This window comes from Miscanthus floridulus, chromosome 6 (genome assembly GCF_019320115.1).
Source record: "Miscanthus floridulus cultivar M001 chromosome 6, ASM1932011v1, whole genome shotgun sequence".
Lineage (NCBI taxonomy): Eukaryota > Viridiplantae > Streptophyta > Magnoliopsida > Poales > Poaceae > Miscanthus > Miscanthus floridulus.
The window spans coordinates 80321482-80341329 of NC_089585.1; the positions used below are offsets into that span (position 1 = coordinate 80321482).

General features: G+C 41.9%; 1 protein-coding gene across 1 annotated transcript; it reads left to right on the forward strand.

The window, feature by feature from the left end:
- Positions 1-14607: 14607 nt before the first annotated feature.
- On the forward strand, positions 14608-18086 carry LOC136458452 (strigolactone esterase D14-like). The gene is made up of 3 exons (XM_066458387.1): positions 14608-14825; positions 14973-15235; positions 17274-18086. The coding sequence occupies exons 1-3, from the start codon at positions 14706-14708 to the stop codon at positions 17836-17838; spliced, it is 948 nt and encodes a 315-aa protein (XP_066314484.1). The 5' UTR covers positions 14608-14705; the 3' UTR covers positions 17839-18086.
- Positions 18087-19848: the final 1762 nt, after the last annotated feature.

Genomic DNA, 19848 nt, shown 5'->3' on the forward strand with positions numbered 1-19848 from the left:
ACCATTGTCATCAACCTATTAAACATCTCTTGTGGCCCTTCTCCATCCAAGATAACAAATCGGTTGAGCTTGGACATCAACAAATCAATTCTTGCCTTTCTCACTTTGTCAACCCCTTCATGTGCAAGATGCAAAGTATCCTAAATTTGCTTGGCAACATCCACACCAATCACTCTATTGTACTTATCACCATCCAAGGCACTAAGTAGCACACTAGTAGCTTGACCGTTGAGGTGGATGATTCTCATTTCTTCCAAGGTTGGATTCTTGAGATCAACCGGTGGCTCAAATTCATTACAAACAAGCTCCCAAATGCCAGGATGAAGACCTATAAGATAGGCTCTTATCAAGTGCTTCCACTTGGCAAAGTTAGTTCCATTGAAATGAGGTAACTTGCTCACGGGCACATTGATGAAAGACTTGTGATCATGGTTAGTCATAGACATAGAAGAATAGTTAAAGGATACGGCGGCATATTTGTTATCGTCATTCTTCTTGCCATTTCATTTCTTGTCCTTCTTGCTATGCACTTGGTAGGACTCATCATCATCACCATCTTTGGAGCTGCTAGATAGCTCACTTGAAGATGCATTGGAGGCTTTTGCTTCTTGTTCCTTCTCCTTTATTGCTTCTCTTCTTTTTCTTTTAGCTTTTCTCTTGAGTCTTCTTTCTTCTTTTCTTGCTTTCTTCTCTTCTAACCGCTGCTGCTCCTTCTTCTTCTTCTTCTTCTCTCTTGCTTCTCTTTTCTCTTTTCTAGCTGCCCTTCTTCTTATTATTATTTCTTCTTCATTTTGAGCTTTTTTGACATCGGTTGCCTCTAGCTGCGAGAGCGTGGAGTTGCTCATTGTAGAGGCGCTAAGCTCACTGCTATCGGTGTCATGCAGCCCAACGTCCTTCGGATCGATGTTGATGGGCTTCCAAATACCAGATCATCTCCCAGGCTCCATACCTCACGTGGTGAAGTGCACACGAAGTAACCTCGCTCTGATACCACTTGTAGGATCTCTGAAACGCCTAGAGGGGTGAATAGGCCTGTAAAAATTTAACTCAAACCAAAGTCAAATTCACCCACGGCACTACCGCACCTGCAAGAGAGATTAGTTCACAGTTCAAAATCTACCCAACGAAATTTAGATCGGGTAAATTTCTTAGCTTCCTGCAGGATAGTAGATCATAGATCGACAGCTAAAAATGGTGGAAACACCACACACAAGTAGATCTGCCTCAATCCTAGAAATCACATCAACAACAATAAGAACACAAGTGTAGCAACACAAATATAAGATGACACAATGATTTATCCCGTGGTTCAGCTCACCACCAAGGCTTGCCTATGTCCACGTTGTTGAGGTATACCACTAAGGCATAGGGGTTTGCAACCCTACCTCATTCTCAAGTCAAGAGAGTGAACTCTTGAGATCAGGGGTGTTTTTACTCGCTGCAAGAAGTCATTACAAACCTCCTAGGGCTGCCACACAAGTTGGCAAGCTCCATGGGCAACGCTCTAGCCAACTACGAGCCAAGCTCCAAGAGTAACAAACACAATCGCCGGATAAAACATGAACCAAGTACTCTTGAGAGTTTGGAAATCAATTGAGCTGCTCTCAAATCAAGTTGGACCCTCTTTCCTCAAGGATTGATGGGAAATCAATGGATTTGCTTGGGGACTTGGGGTCAATAATGGAGTGAGAGAAGGAGAGAGCTTCTACTCTGTTTTGGGTGTTCTGAAGTGAGGAAGAAGACAGCCCATATTTTTATTATTACGGTTGGGAAGTAAGGGGAAAGGTATATATACCCCCAGCCCTCAACGGTCACTGCACCCAAGAGGTCAGGTGAGACGAGGCCGTGACCAAAGGGTCGGGCAAGCCGGAGCCCATGACCTTGGGTCGGGTGAGATGAAGCCCGTGACCAAAGGGTCAGGCGAGCTAGAGCCCGTGAACTTGGGGTCGGGCGAGACGGAGCCCGCAACCAAAGGGTCGGGTGAGCCAGAGCCCGTGACCTTAGGGTCAGGCGAGATAGAGTTCGTACCCAAGGAGTCAGGCAAGTCGGAGCTCACACCCAAGGGGTCGGGCAAGTCAGAGCTCGCACCCAAGGGGTCGGACGAGTCGGAGCTCGCACCTCACAAGACAGCAAGGGTAATAGTGAAGTGTAGATTATCTTGGCTATGAATCTGAGAATGCTTGTGGTTGTTTGAGCACTTGGTAGCACATATTAGCTTAAGCATTGTGCCCCCTTTATAGTACGGCTTTTCCTATACTCAAATTCAATATATAAAAGAATTTAAACCTCCATTAAATTTGAAGCCATCTACATTTATAATTTGAGGCTCCTCCATTTCGTGCAGCATCCTCAAATATAAATTCCCTGCTTGTCATCTCGATAAATCTTATTAGTTCTCTAAATTGCATGGTCATTATCACCAAAACACACAATTAGGGCTTGATTGCACTTTCAACGGCACTCTTAGGATGTGTGTGGATTATCGTCCTCTCAATGCGGTAACCATTAAGAAACAAGTATCCTTTACCTTGTATTGATACTTTATTCAATCAGTTGGCTGGTGCCAAAGTGTTTTCAAAGATTAATCTTCGTTCTGGGTATCACCAAGTTAAGATCCGGCCACAAGATATACCAAAGACAGCTTTCTCTACTAGGTATGGCCTTTATTAATACCTAGTCATGTCTTTTGGTCTCACCAATGCTCCTGTACTCTTTATGTACCTCTTGAACATCGTCTTTATGCCAGAGTTGGACAAGTTTGTAGTGGTGTTCATTGATGACATATTGCTATATTCTAAGAAAAATAAAGAGCATGCACATCTTTGAATAGTACTGACTCGGTTAAGGGAACACAAGTTGTATGCCAAATTCAGCAAGTGTGAGTTTTGGTTGGATCGAGTGCAATTTTTGGGACATGTCCTAACACCTAAAGACATCTCTGTGGATCCTGGCAAGGTGCAGGATGTGTTAAATTGGAAATCTTCAAAGTTAGTGCATTAGATTTGTCAGTTCCTTGGTCTTGCTGGGTATTATCAGCGCTTCATCCCTTATTTTTCCAAAATAGCTTAACCAATGACCAAGTTGCTATAGAAGGATGTCAAGTTTATATGGAGTCTGGCTTGTGAAGAAACTTTCTAAGCCCTGAAGAAGTTTCTTACCTCTGCTCCTAGTCTTGCCTAACCAGATATTGATAGGCCGTTTGATGTGTATTATGATGACTCTAGGACTGGACTGGCATGTGTGCTTATGCAAGGCGGATGTGTGATCGCTTATGCTTCACGTCAGCTAAAAAACATGAGTTAAATTATCTCACCCATGATTTAGAGCTGGCCACAATTGTGCACACTCTAAAAATTTAGAGCCATTACCTGTTGGGAAATAAAGTACACATTTTTACAGATCACAAGAGTCTTAAATATATTTTCACTCAATCCGAGTTGAATATGAGGCAACAGAGGTGGCTTGAGTTAATCAAAGATTATAACTTGGAAGTTTATTATCACCCTAGAAAAGCTAATGTGGTGGCTGATGCCTTAAGTCAGAAGTCGCATCAAGTTGAAGAAGAATATTTGTTTCTCAACCATTCTAAGGTGTTAGCCCATATTGCTCTAGTCTCGGATCTACTTGAGCAAATTATTATAGAACAAAGGCAAGATGTTTTAGAAGTCCCGCATATCAAGAAGTTAATTGATGAAGGGCGGGGTCCTCATTTCAGTGTTGATGATCAAGGTGTGGTGAAGTTCAAGAACCAATTGGTGGTTCCCTCAAGTGATGAGCTTAGGAGAAAAATTTTGGATGAAGCTCATAATTCCAAGTTATCCATTCATCCAGGAAGTAGCAAGATGTATCATGATTTCTGTCACTTATATTGGTGGCCAAATATGAAACAGGACATTACCAAATACATCTCAGAAATGTGACATTTGTGGAAGGGTTAAGGCAGACCATATGCGTACGCCTGGATTTCTATAGCCCTTGCCTATCCCTGTTTGGAAATGAGAGGATATTTCCTTGGACTTTGTAGTGGGTTTGCCCCGCACAGCGAAGGGGTATGACTCTATTTGGGTCATTGTGGATCGCCTTACCAAGTCCTCTCATTTCCTCCCGGTGGATACAAGGTATTAAGCCAAGAAGTATGCCAAGTTGTATTTTGATCGGGTTGTGACCCTACATGGAGTTCCTCTTACCATTGTTTTGGATAGAGAGTCAGTGTTTGTCTCTCGCTTCTAGGCACAACTCCAGAAATGTCTTGGTACTCATCTCCTCAGAAGTTTAGCTTATCATCCACAAACTGATGGTCAGACAGAAAGAGTCAATCAGGTACTTGAGGATATGTTGAGGGCTTGTGTCATCTCTTTTTTAGAAAAGTGGGACAAATGCTTGACTCTAGCTAAGTTTTCATATAACATTAGCTATCAAGAAAGCATTCGTATGGCACCTTTTGAGGCTCTGTATGTCAAGAAATGTAGAACACCTCTTAACTGGGTTGAAGTGGGTGATCGTGGGTACTTTGGACCTAATTTTATCAAGGAAGCTCAGGAGCAAGGTAGTGTTATTTAGAGTCATTTGAAGGCAGCTCAGAATCATCAGAAAACTTATGCAGACAAGCGAAGAAGGCCCTTGTAGTTTGAAGTTGATGACCATGTGTAATTAAAGGTATCCGTGATGAGAGGTGTGCATCATTTCAGAGTCCGTGGAAAGTTAGCTCCTCGTTATGTCGAACCTTATAAGATTTTGGAGCGATATGGTGTGGTTGCTTAACATCTCCAACTTCCAGATATTTTGTCAGCGGTACATAATGTCTTTCATGTTTCCAAATTAAAGAGGTGTTTACGAGTTCCTGAGGAAGTGGTGGAAATTGAAGGACTCCCTCTCCAACCTGATCTTTCTTATATTGAGCATCCTATCAAAATCTTGGATAAAAAAGAGAGAGTTACTAGAAACAAAGTGGTCAAATTTTATAAAGTCTAATGGCAAAATCATTGGGCGGATGAAGCAACTTGGGAGCAGGAGAGTTATATTCTAGAACATTATCCCCATCTTCTCCCTGGTGTGCCGAGGTAATAGTTTATGTTAAAAGCTCACACTTACCCTTTTTCCTACCCTAGGCACTCACACGAAATCTTGGGATGAGATTTTGTTTAAGGTGGGGAGAGTTGTAACATCCTCGGTGTTATACTCTAAATCATTTACTAAGACATGCCATGAACATCATATTTATGTGTTAGTGCATGTGATGGAGTGCATAGATGAAGCATTGCAATTAAAACGATCAATAAAAGTGTTAAACAAAAAGTTATTCCATAACTCGTACAGTTAACAAGTAGGGTTGTAAACTAATTTTTATTGAGCAAAAACACTATAGAACACACATGTGACACTTAAATGAAGATTGAAGTATAAACTTTGTAGATGACAGTGTAATACTTGCTGTCAAAAAATGAAATTACTTGCTAATTTTTCTACTAGCCTAGAAATTGCAAATTGACATCAAGTTCAACTCAAAAACTTAGAAAGATTCCAAGTTGTCAACAGCTAGACATTGCTATGTTTAGAAAATTATTTTGAGAGATTGGGTTAAAGGGTGGTATGGTGTTACAGCTCAATTTGGTAGTCTCATATGCACTGTAGCATGGTGAAGATAGTTTGGCTCCTAAAGCAACTGTTTAGTCGTTTTAGGCGCTTTAAAATTTATGCACGTCATAGTCTCGGGATGGTTGGCACCGTGCGTGTGGTCACCACGTGGCCACCCCATGTTGCGCACATGGCCACGTCCTGTGTGGTCATCCCATGCCACCACACTGGGTTGGTCGGGCTGCCTAGGCTTGGCTAAGGCCGGCCGCAGCGAGCCGCTGGATCCGCGCCCTGCTGCCCTACCTCACGCTGTCGCCATTGGTGCCGCCATGGCTACGCTGCGCTGCTATCACCTCATCACACTGTCGACCAGCCTCGTGCTGCGATGCTGCTGCTACCGTTGCATCATCGTCGTGTCCATGCCTATCCGTTGTACCCCCTACACCATTGTTGGCCCAGTTCAAGGCCCCCACTACCGCGCGCATGTGGCCAAGCCGCTGTCGCCTTGTCATTTAAGACACTACGGCCGTATGGGCCACGCTGATCAGATGCACACATGCCTTGTCTATAGTGCCTGTGCGTGGGTGTCCTGATCGCGCCACTTGCGTCCCACCAAGGCAAGGATGAGCCGAGCCACCTGCCACGCCCCATCTCTCTCTTTCTCTCTTTCTCCCTCTACCGCCGTCATTGAGCGCACCATTAAATTCATTAGGGAGAGATCACCTCAAGTCGATTCATCATGTTGTTGGCTCCGTCACATAGCTACCCATCCCCACCCCGCCTTGAATGGCGCCTGGTTGAGCTTCAAGTTTGGAGCTTTTCCCTGCCACCATGCCGATAAGGCCGAGTCCACCCATCACCGAGGGCAGCTCTCATATGACCACCTCGAGCTAAATTGGCTGCACCGCTAGACCCACCTTGAACCCCTCCTTGGCATGTGCACCTAAGCCATACCCCTACCGCTATCCCAACACTGTTGACGCGATCGTGTCTGCCACGGCTCATCACTGAGCTCGCTGCATGTACGTGGCCAACCTTGCTCAGGGCGTCTCCGGCCAAACCATCGCCTTGACTAGGTCCTTGGTGAGTCGCTGACGCTCACCCGCTACCTCTACTATTTCCTTAGTGTCATGGCTCACCAGAACATTGTCGTCACCACCACAGGTTGTCCGCCAATGTGGAGAGGTTGCCCCGCTTTGTCTTTGATCTCCAAATCACTGCCCATTGTTGTGCGTTGTCCCATAGGTGAGCATCGGTCCTCTAGATGGGTCGAGGGGGTCCCCAGTTGGCTAGCGTAGTGGCCCAGTGCGGGTCAATGCCGTGCCGATGAGCGCGGAGGCGTCGGGGACTTCTCTGATGCAAAGACGGGTTAATACGAGGGTCTTCTTGCATAAATGATGTTTATAGAAATAGTGTGCATAGTCATCATGTCAATACAGGATAGCATGGGGGTGTTTCTACAAAAGCGACAGCACGTGCGGGCTTCCTTGCCGTGGGCCGCCTGACATGCGTGGGCCGGTGTCGCATGGGCTACACATCTGGGCAGCGTGGGAGGTTTTGTTTTTCTTTTTCGTAAGAAATTAGAAATAGTTTTCTAATTTAATTTTTGAGCTAATCTTTGATAAATCATATAAAATCATGTAGGTGTCCAAAACTTATGAAATAAATTTTGTTAGGTTCCTAAAATTATGCTCTATTTGTTAGTGTATTTGGTTCATATATGTACATGTCGATACCAGGAGCTATTAAATCATTTGAAAATGTTTAATATTGTTAGGAGAATTATTGTAGGAATTTTTGGGGTAAATTAGTGATAGCTTTAGTCCTAACATTTTTATGGTAGCTTCATTGTATTATTATGTGCTCACTGTAGTTTTTGTTGCTTTAGAATAGACTATGCATTAGGGTAGTTAAATGCTCTTTGTTTCAATATACATCGAACCATTAGTAGAAATAAAGATATATTCTTCATTTGTAAAGCTAGTTGTTTGTTAGTTGAACCCAACACTTTGCTCGGTAAAAATGGTAGTTAGCTTAGTATCTTAGTCATTAGAGCTAGCTTAGTAGCTTAGTATGCGTATTCTTATTTTAAGAGTTGTTGTTGCATAAATGCTAAGTGTTGCATCATCATCGCATGCATGTAGAGAATGAGTTGGCGGAGATCGTGACCACCGGCTATCACGAGTTTGAGAAGATCATCGAGGAGTACGAGGAGATTCTCATGCAGGAGGAGGTCCCAGAGCCGCCACTGACTAACTTAGCTGACACCGCGCCTACCCAAGGCAAAGCCCTGGTGCATAACCCTTATTATTGATAATCACTGAATATATATATGTGATGTGCATTTATGTTACAGGAATTTTATGAAACCACCTACACAAATATATATGTCCTAAGAGTCTTACTAGTACAGGTTCGAGTAGCTGCTATGCTTAGGTTTTCGGTAGCGTGAGTAATATGTCGTTACTCACAATAGATCATTATTATAATTACTCTCATGATAAAATGATGAAAAGGAAAATAGAGATAGGGCAAAGATATGGTAAGGGTATTGGTGTGTATAACAGGTTGTGTCCTGCGGCCAACAGAGCTTAGCTTGGTTACACTGTTTTCCCTGTTCGTATCGATTAAGGACCGTCCGTTGCTGTGTATGATAGTCAGGTCACAGACTTATTATCCTGAGCACATACTTGCTTATGGGAGCGAGAAGGCTCGTTATGCTCTTATCGTGGGTTCTGGCTCTTTCTGAGCCGACTGATTGGAGGCGGGGAAAGATGGATGTCTAAGCACCATACTGAGACCGGGTCTCAAATGTGGGGGCTTGGAGTCCAAGTTTGGATGGGGACCTGGACCCGTGATAGGAGTGGAATGGGTTGGTCTTGTTTGGACCTAGGGCACAAAAGGGGCATGTGTTTCGGGGTACCCAGCTCGGATACATTGGTTCGTGAATCGCCGTTTTTGTGAGATGGTACGACTTGGCTATGGTCTAGCACCGTAGTAAGAACTGGAAGATGAAAGATGGTGAAATGGTTCCGATTGCTCAACCCTTACTTGAAAGTAGAACATGTGCTTACCTAGAATGGTTAGCTAATGAAATAATCATGACTGCTAATAAAACTTGACTGTAAGTGTGAACTATTAGTAATGCTTTTCACAAATAAAAAGAGAACTGCAAACCCATATTGCCTATCATACTCCTTGAAGTCATAAAACTATTCCCACTAGTCGGTAAGTCATGCGAGTACATTGTGTACTTAGGGTTTATTTTACCCCTGTTGCAGGTGCAGTTTGAGGAGTAGCTCTTATGTGGAGGATTCTTCTGGTGGGCACAAATGGATCCTTGTATCGTTTCCGCTAGATGCTTATTTTCATTTTGTTGTTTAATTATTCCACTCTGAACTCTGGTATTGTAATAAATAATTTTTAAGAACTCTTGTTGTATGAAATGGACTAAGTATTGTAAACTCGTACTTATTATTGGATTCTGGATGTAAAATATGGATTGTTTCGAGTTCTCCCTTGGGATGTGCTCGACGAAACTGTCCGATGTAGCTCCCTTTCGAGGTGCTTAGTGTCTAGTGGAAGACGAGCACCTCCGGAAGCGTGTTATTTCGGATTGTTCTGCCACAGATACGTCAGGGTCGGGCGGTGGGAGATAAATACTTGTATTTAGATTAAAAAAGAGATGAAATACACCGAATGTCAAGGAAATCAAGAGTCCAACATTTGAAGGATTATTTTTACGAAGACGATGGTTAGAGTCCCAAATCTGCGAAGCGTGTTATTTGGAGTCCCAAATATGAAGTTTTCTCCACCGAGGGAGACTGTATGTGTGCTGTTTGGTACGTACAGTCACCATTAGATAAGATGTGGGCAAGAAAATATATAGTTTGAATTGTTTTTGTGTGTCAAATCATCGTGGTATAAGAATTTATTGCTTAATGGGTATGAACTCTATAGAATATTTCCACACAACCTGAGAAATGGCATGCGTGGGTGGATTACCACAAAGAGTGTCTTGCAAGCTCAAAAATTAAAAAGGCACTTGTGCATTGATGCATCACCATATCAAGAGTGACCAGATGCTATGTAGTAGTAAAAGCAAACAGCCATACACTTTGAGACTGAACCAATATATCTTAAGCTTGATGAAGTTACCTCAATATCGATGAATAACATATCTGTGCTAAAGCAGAGACTTAGAACCAGGTGAACAGATTTCACCATGAGGTGCCCAACATCAGTTTACTCTAACTACTCTAATCTTGTACCTACTCTTCCTCCAAAAGCATAAGCATTTTTGGTTGTACCCTAAGTCAAGCTATATATCCTAAATGGATCAATTTGTGCAAAAGAACAAAAAAATTATGATGCCAATTATCACAAAGAAATTTACTTTTTGATGTGGCAAATGTTAATACTTATTCAAAATAAATTTGATCAAAGTTTCACCTAAGACAAAACTAGAAATAGTTATATTTAGGACGAATGGAATAATTATTAAATGGTTATATTTGTTGTGAAACTATTTTATTAGGTAAAAATATAAAAACATGGTCTCCATGTTTGTATTTTTTTTAAAAAGAAGTTCCATTTACACATCTAAACACATGATGCGTGCAAACGAGCGTGGTTGGGTTCTTGTGGTGAAACCTGCTGTTTAGCCCGATTCAAAGGATGAGTGTGTATACATGTATATATAGGTGTCTATTATTAAAAAAGAAAAAGTGATATGCATGTGTGCAACAATGTTTCAAGAGACAGCAACACATATAATATAAAAATGCGTCATGCGTGATGCCATGACATACTTTAGTCATCATATACAGGGATGATGGGTAGAACGGCTCCACCCCTGAAAAGGCAAGGTATTTATGGCGCCTCTCTTTTTTTCTTGACTGAGCACATGATGATGTTGGTTAATAGGAGATTAATAGTCTTGAATGTTCTCTCTATGTGTTTTGCACCTTTTACCTCAGGCACATGATGATGTTGATACTTTGGGTTGGGCCTACTCTTAATCTTAGCTTGTCGAATAATAAAGCACCAAGCTTACCTCTTTTCCCCCCTCTCTTGGCCATACCGTCTGCAATCTCATGTGTATTATTGGGCTTGTTCTTGCTGTGGTCAGCCCCACGTGAGACCGGGCCTGCTAGTGCTATGGTAGCTAGCACTAGCAGAAAGGGATTGCGACTGCAGTGGCACAAAACTAATCAAAGTTTCGTACAGCTGATACTAGCTAGTATAGTAAAATTAATCAAATGAGTCACGAGGCAGCGACAGACAGACAGACGGTGAGAGCAAGCCAAGGACGACCACGTTTTGATCCGCGAAAAGTTGAGTTTTGGAAGCATCTGCAAGAGACTGATCAGAACAGGTTGTCCACATGCATGTGGAGGAGGACTGATCGCAAGTTCTGACCAATCTCTCTTCGTGTGGCTAGCAATACTTTTGGGGATTATTAGGTACGTGGTTCCATCCATCGGTGACCGTTTCGGCTCCGGCTATTTGATTAGACCGTCTGCGTGAGCAACGCCATTAGCTAAGATATAGCCACAAAGTCGGTGGTGTATATCTTGTTTAGAGATCTTGATGAGGTGGTGCTCACATGTTAATTACTATAGTAAAATAGAGAGCTGGGTTTTCAACATTCACGATAAGGGATGAGCTAGAGAAGAGAAGAAACACGGCCCTTGCCACTTCGTCTAGCTAGGGACCATTCTCCCCAGTTGACACACATACTTATATTCATGTTGTATTGTTAATTAGTCGGTCCAGCCTTTTTTAGTAATTTTATTTAAAAAAACACTATAAATGTAGATGCTCATATGCATGCATAACCCTCTACTTTTCTATTTTTATTTACGAGTACATCCATGAGCATGAGATCAAGAAATTAATGTAAATAATTCATGCTGCGTCTAGACTCTAGAGCTTGAACGTAAGTGAATATTAAGTTCCACAAAGAACTTAATCAAAGTTAAGCACAACTTGGACATGGTTTCAACATTATTTGTCGTTGCTTGTTGGCCCTCTCGGCCACCTCCCATGCAACTCCGCCCTCCCCAGCACCACTACTCTATCCAACTACCCTCCCGCGGAGTGTGCCCAGCCTCCCTGACCACCTTCCCTGGCTGGTCATGCCTTGGAGCTATCTCTAGCCTCCTGGGCCACCCCGCTTGGTCACGTTGCCTAATAGCCTTGCCCAATTGCCTGCAGAGGAATGGAAGATGGGAGGAAAAGAAAGAAACAAAATATATGTGATTGATAAAATGGGTCCTAGAAAAGTAGGTCCTAGATTTTTGGGCTTCTGCTAGAGTTGAGTCTTGATTTGAGGCTATTGTTGGAGTTGTTCTGGCTACTTATGAGTTCTAATGCCTACTTACACCTTGTTCGTTTGATCGTATCAGCCATGCTTATCAGCCATGATACAATGTTTTTCTCTCACAACAAAACAACATCAGCCGGCTTATAAGCCACAGAAACGATCAAACGAACAGGGTGTTAGTGCATATTTTTTTCCTTTTTGTGCAAGGATATAGTGCATAGTTGGGTTGCCATGTCTTCTGCAAGGATACTACATCGACCACAATTTCATGTGCTTATTTGAAACTTCCAAAAATAATTGTTGTAGAAGTATAATTAACATTTCACATCATGGTAGCTGCCATGTTCGACATAGGAACAGTAGACCTTTTGACTATTGATACCCGGGAACTTAAATATATGCACCATAACTTCATTGAAAACAGATTAAGACATCGAGGGAAGATGGGTAGTATATATAGCTGGTAGTGCAAGTAGTATATGTAGCATGCATGATGCGTGAATTACTATTTTAATTGATTAGATACTAGCTACCCCTATCGCAACCGAATCGGCAGCATGTTCGATATCTTGAACTCTAATTTGCCATGCATATGTCATAGAGTAAATGAAATGTGCAACTGTTGTAGGGTAAGCAACCCTTCAGCTCCAAATTAAAGGAAGATGGGTGGGTACGGCTGTTATAAGTACAATCAAGCTTATGTAATTAGCATAGTGTTGGCTGGCTGGGGGTTGAAATTGTTAAGCATAGTCAAGCTTGGCCTACACGAATGATCATGCACGCATGTGGACTGCTCCCTTTTCTAATATACATACAGTACAAGTTCATGGTACCTTGGACTCCTCAGTGGACACCTTCCCCGCCAAAGGACAAACTACCACTTTTCCATGATCTTCTCAGCCGGTAACCATATAAACAACATCTGTTCTTTAAGGACTATGGGGCCGAGAATCTCTCAAACCATATGCTCTTAGACGGTTAGCCTATAATAAACATAGTAATAAAAGAAGTGTCACACACATATATATGTTTTGTTATTATCATTGGTTAGGTTCATTTCTTAACTAAACCACTCCAAATTTTAAAGTATTCAAGGAGAAAATATTTGTGTCCATGTCAAGCAGGCAACGAAAACATTGTGCTTGTGTTTGGGTCTTACACCAACCAAATGTATATTCTATGGATTTTTGAACTGTATATGTGTGTTATTTTGTCTTCCTTTTTGTTGTCATGCATGACCATATATCTTGAGAAAAGTCACGCACAGACAATGTAAACCATGGATGCTTGTGTTACATTTTTTTATCAGTATATATGGTCTTTATTATGTTGCTACATATATGCTCTCCTTTTTTTCTTCTTGCATATATACATCGCCCTCATTCCACATTTTGTATTAGTGGTGAAGAGTTTCAGATGATTCTTTTGTCTGTTTTCGTTCCCTCCTTTCAGCGGGAGTTAGGTGTACATCCTTGCCATACCTAGACGAATTCGGCACGGCAGACTAGCGCATCTTTCATTGTCTTGCTTCTCGTAAATTTTCTTTCTTGTAGCTAGCTAGAAAGTGCTTGATGATCCTTGAAGTGGCACGCATCCTTTGACTGGACAAAGGAGAACTTGACAGACTTAGTTATGTTAGTTTGCTCTATCTTGGGCCCGGTGTATACGTTCCATCTCGTGTTGTGCTCTGCTGGAGACAACTTTGGAACACCCCCACAAACTTCACAGAACGTTTTTTTTTTCATCTTTGTAATTATTTTGTGCTGCCATGTATTAATTACAGAAACTTAGACCCTGTTTGATATAATAGTTAGCGGCTAATAATTATCTTTATGGATCCAAACAGATCTAACTAATAGTTTAACTAATTGTTAGGTGAGTATCCAACTATCAACTATTTTACTATTTGGACCAAACTAGCTAATAGTTGTTAATATTAGCTGTGACATATTAGCTAGCTAACTATTAGCAGCTAATGGATCCAGACAGACCCTTAGCATATATCTCTACCATGAGAACCTCATCAACGATCGACGACGGTTCTATAGCTCTCTATATATATATATCAAACATCAAAGATAAAGTCATTATTAGTGTGGGCACTTGTCTCCACAATAATAGCACAATATAAACCATGACCGGTACGTACAGTGGTTCTTGCATTCACAGGAACTATCTAGAGCCGACTGTGATAATTTCTTCTGCCCCACACTGATGGTATGGTATGAACCTTTTCCATTTAAACTCAATTTAAATTCACACCTGTCATAGCTATTATTCCAGTATATACTTCTTTGAAACGAAAAAGTTGCAGACAATAATGGCACACATGCATGAAAACTTTGTGCTGCGAGGCAAAGGCTGTGTTTAGTTCGCGAAATTTGGTAATTTGGCTACTGTAGCACTTTTCGTTTTTATTTGGCAATTAGTGTTCAATCATGGACTAATTAGGCTTAAAACGTTCGTCTCGCGATTTCCAACCAAACTGTGCAATTAGTTTTTTTTCGTCTACATTTAATGCTCCATGCACGTATCACAAGATTCGATGTGATGGCTACTGTAGCACTTTTTATAAAACTTTTTGGGAACTAAACACAGCCAAAGATAAGTTCGGACCCACATGTGTGCTAATTCTTAATGACATGAAGAGCTAGCTCTGCCGGCCTATAAATGCTTGCTGGTGGTACTGCTTTGCTAATAAGGAGAGCAAAGAAGAAGGCAACACGACAGCCACACTAGTAGTAGTCATCTTCCTCCTCTTTCCTTTGGGAATAAGCTAGTTGGGACTTGGGAGCGAGGCATCATGTACCTGAACCCAAGAATCGTAGGGTGTGGGGAGAGGACACTGGTTCTCGCCCATGGCTACGGAGGGAGCCAGGCTATCTGGGACAAGGTGCTGCCACACCTGTCACGGACCAACAAGGTGCGTCAACTAACGTTTCTCTCATCATTCTCGCTCATCTATGGCAGCGATGAGCTCGATCGATCCATCTGCTGCTTCCTGCTTATTAATTATACTGATGATCTGATCCATGCATCAACATATATATATGATGAGATACCTACACAGGTACTACTCTTCGACTGGGACTTCTCGAGTACCGCCGCCGCCGCCGCCGCCGCCGCCGCCGAGGGGGCAGAGGAGGAGGACGGGGAGAACAGCTACTACACGTTCTCGAGGTTCGCCGACGAGCTGGTGGCGCTCATGGACGAGATGAAGCTGCGCGGCGCCGTGTACGTGGGGCACTCCATGGCCGGCATGGTCGGCTGCATTGCGTCCATCAAGCGCCCCGACCTCTTCACCCACCTCGTCCTCGTCGGCGCATCCCCGAGGTGAGCATGCACACCGGCCGGCCTACTGCCTACTACAGCTACATCCTACACGCTGGCCTGATTGCGTAGTTTCCTCTGAAATCCTTTCCTTCTTTTTTTTTTCTAACTGTTCAGTGTCCAAGTCATTACTCTATGGACAAACACTGGATTAGTTAACTTTTAAACAACTTCTTTTCTTTTTGTCTAGCATGATTGTTGCTACTTTTTTAATAACACTATTATATTGTCGTTATCCAGCCAGGCTACCTCTTATCATAATGGTAAAAATTAAGGAGCGGATGTTATTAGTAGGAAGGAAGATCCTGAGAGTTGTATGATCTTTCAGAGTTGCTAATTAATTTCTATCTAGTATTCTAATTCACTCTATTCTCTGGTTCATCTATGGTATATATATGGTCCATACATCCTCGGCTGGGTCCATCCTCAGGTGTCGAGGCTGTACGTCGGGTATAGTTTTGTTCTATTATCTTCGAAATTATCCATGCATCCGTTGTCCATACAAAATGTTCTTCTAATAAACATAAATTCCTATTCAATACATTTATACACACTTCAGTTTGCTTTCAAATCAACTTGTCTTTTGCAAGCTTTCTATTTCTGATGACCATAATTGTTAGAATTGTATACCAAATTATGTGGTTGTAAAGCGTCTAGCCGAGTTTGATATAGTTCCATCTATGTATCCTTGATTTATATGTTCTGCTGTTTTTTTTTTTTATTTGCGAACGGAGAAGGACACGATACTATGACAGGAGTGACTGCGGTTCATATAGCGATGAAATGAATCTAATAACATTTACAGCAAGACTTAATGCATATTTATTTTACAAGAAAAACTATATACTCCCTCCGATAACCTAAAAAACCATTCTAGTTTTATCCTAAGATAAAGAATTAAGTCTAATAAGTGAGACGAGTTCACAAAAGTAGCACATGATATTTACGTAATAAAACAAGTTTAATATTATGAAAAATAGTTCATTATGAATCTAGTCATATATATTGTTTTTTTTTTTTTTTTGCTTCAAAAGGTCATCATGGTTTGACTTGGCACAAAATTAGAATAACTTTTTTTATAGACAGAGGAAATGTTGTGTTGATTAATTGTTACAATCATTAATGTGCCACCTATTCAAGTTATCCTTCTTTTTTATTTTTCATACTTCATTACTTATGTTGCTATCCTCAACTTTTGATATTAGTGAGGATTAGCTGCCGGTTCTCTGTCATAATAAATCCAAAAATGTAGCAGTACCGGCACCATCGCGAAATTGACGGGATCACAAGTGGACGTAATCTAGAGGGCATAAAGTAGCCAATCACGTTCATTCTTCTCCGTTCTTAACTAGGGCAGGTTCTATTCACACGTACTCACTCTGTGCCAAACTATAAGTCATTCTGACTTTTTTTATATATATAGTTTTTTTTCTTGCGAGACCAAGATACAACATAGTTTTTACTATACGTAGACATAATGTATGTCTAGTTACATAGCAAAAGTTATGCATCTAGAAAAACTAGAATGATTTATAATTTAGAATGGAGAGGAAGTATTATTATAAGATTGGTTTGTTGATGGTATACTTCTTTTGTACGTCCACGTTTTAAAGGAGAACTTTGATAAGTAAGCCAACGCTTATAAATATTGAGTTCTGATAATTATGGTTAGGTTTAAGCATGTTTAGTGCACAAAAGCTGCATCTATTGAAAAACTATTTAATATGATACTGATTTGTGGCAGCTAACTGATAATATACTGAAGAAATATCAAAGCTAAACATTTTATTTTTAAGTATAAGATTTTTTTTTTCTTCAAAAAATTGTCTTGGAGATTAGAGTACGGATGGATGGAGTACATACATACATTAAAGAAAACTAGTTCAGTATGGTTTACTTTCTGTTCTAATCAATCAGAGAAATGAATAAATAAATAATGGAACGAAGATCAATCTCATCAGCTGTGACACAATCTCTTCTACATTTGTCAACATATATTTCCACAGTTTTACGTTGATCAACGATATGATCATTATTGCAGGTACATGAACTCGGAGGACTACGAGGGCGGGTTCGACGAGCCTGAGATCGAGGCGATGCTGTCCAGGATCTCGTCGGACTTCCGCGGCTGGGCCGAGGACTTCGTGCCGCTCGCCATCGGCGGCGGCGCGGACGACCACCCCTCGTCGGTGGAGGTGCTGGCGCGGAGCTTCTTCGCCATGGACCCGCGCGTGGCGCACGGCCTGGCGCGCATGATCTTCCTGGGCGACCAGCGCACGCTGCTGAGCGACGTGGTCGTGCCGTGCACGCTGGTGCACGTCTCTGGCGACTTCGTGGCGCCGCCCTGCGTCGGGCGCTACATGCAGGCCCGCATGCGCGCCGCCGCCATGTACACCATCGACTCGGTGGGGCACTTCCCGCAGCTCGTCACGCCCGACGAGCTGCTCGGGATACTCGACCTCGTGCTCGGCTCCGGTGCTGCTGGGGAGGAGGAGGAGGCTACTGCAGCCGCCAAAGCAGAGACGAGTAACGAGGTCGTCGTCGTATCCTCTGGTGGTCTTGCCGATGCGCCGGAGTCCAAGGGCCGTATCGACGTGGCGACGTAGTGCTCGTGCTGCTCTGGTGCAACAACATCCCGCTCGATCGATCAGCCTTGGCTGGCTCTTGTGCTCTGTGGTCTCATTAGATTTGGTTCAGTCCACATGTTTAACGTACATTGCGCGTTTGGATTTTGTATAATTCGTAGAAACATTACCATGGTTCATTTGGAATATTTAGCTATTGCGTCACCCAATCTGTTGCATTATTGGTTTGATCATGATGGATTGAATGAAATGGAACAGTGATTGTTAAAGCATTGTAAATGACACGGTTTGCAGGCTTCCAGCTTCCCCGTGAATCTAATTAACGTAGAGGGTTTTTTTTTTCCTTGGGAGAAAATTGCATATATAGGACTCTCGTCTAACCATTTTGCTGATGTATATACATACTCTCTCCATCCTAAAATATAAGGTTTTTTAGTTGTCCTAAGTCAAAACCCATTCTAAGGGGAATTGGTGATGTGGCTAGCAGACACCGAAAGAAGTTTAATTGGTTGCCGGACACACTCTGGTTCATGAAAAATTTGATGGAACAATCGTGTGCTTATTAAAATAATATTTTGCAATTGAGTGAAAGAGAGAAAAATAACAAAAATATCTTTCTTTTTTTTTTTTTTTTTGCCCCGAGCACGTTCTTCTTTTTTCCATCCCCCTTCTTCTTTTGGTCTCCTCTCTCCTTGTCTTCTCACTGGTACACCCAGCCGTGCAGCAAAGAGTGGAGGCGCAGGCATGGGGTGAGGGGTGGGGGCATGATGGCCAGTAACCCGCAGTCGGCTCGTGAGGGGTAGGAGGCGTGCCCCGGTCACCACTGGAATGGGGGAAGGCCTAGCTCAAATAGGGCCCCATGGAAATCTCGAAATTAATTAAGAACCAACTAAGAATTAATAGTATAATGTCCGTGCTAACGCAACAGATTTATTTTGGAGACGCACATGAAAACAACCGATGTTTTTTTTTCCATAGTTCAACTTTTACACAATATCTTTGAGCATGTATACAATCCGGAAAACTAAGTCATAGTAAAGTTTTTTCTCATATAACCATTTAAGTTACATTCAGTCTAAGTCCTTAATCATGATTTGGAGATCTTCAGGAAAGTTGTCAAAACATACGTTTGCATGGCTCTTACAAATGTGTGTATTTTTTCGATGATCTTATGTATTTTTTGCCAAGATGCCACTCCGATACCCTTTTCCACTGGTAGAGAACCGAGCTTTACTCCCGGTGGGGAACCCCCTCTAGTCCCGGTTCCCCACCCGGGAGCAAGCATCCGGGACTAAAGGGGGGTCCTTTAGTCCCGGGTCAGGAACCGGGACTAAAGGAGGACCTTTAGTCCCGGTGGGTAACACCAACCGGGACTAAAGGTGCCTCCTGACATGCCACGATGGCCGGCACCTTTAGTCCCGGTTGGTAATACGAACCGGGACTAAAGGTTTTTTTCTTTTTTCTTTTCTTTTCATTTTTTTGTTTTCTTTTCAAAATAGGTTTTCGAAGTCGTATTGTATGCTGCTAATTATACATTTATATGCGCATATAGTATGTTTCGGTTCAAGCACAATGAACGTATTAAATCACACAATTCAAGCATAGAAATATATATATATATATATATATATGCATGCATCATATATATATTTACATGCATGCATGCATATGTGTATTTTACATTATATTATTTCATGTGCATATATTACAAAAGATTGCATTATAGTTGTTGTGACATAACAAGTTTCTTCTCATCCTCTAGCTTGGCTTCAATGGCAGTGTTGGGTCGAAGTAGAACTCGCCCTTGGAATCGATGACCTGCTCATTAAAAAATCCGGCTATAGACTCTTGAATTGCTTTGATTTGGTCTTGCCGTATGACCTTTTCCTCCAACCATCGAGTCTACAGGTTTGAATTAAAGGAAAATAAATTAATATATGTACATATATATATATATATAAAGACATAGTAACACAATCAATAATAATAATTAAATGAATATATAGTGTATTTTTAACGTACTTTGAGTCT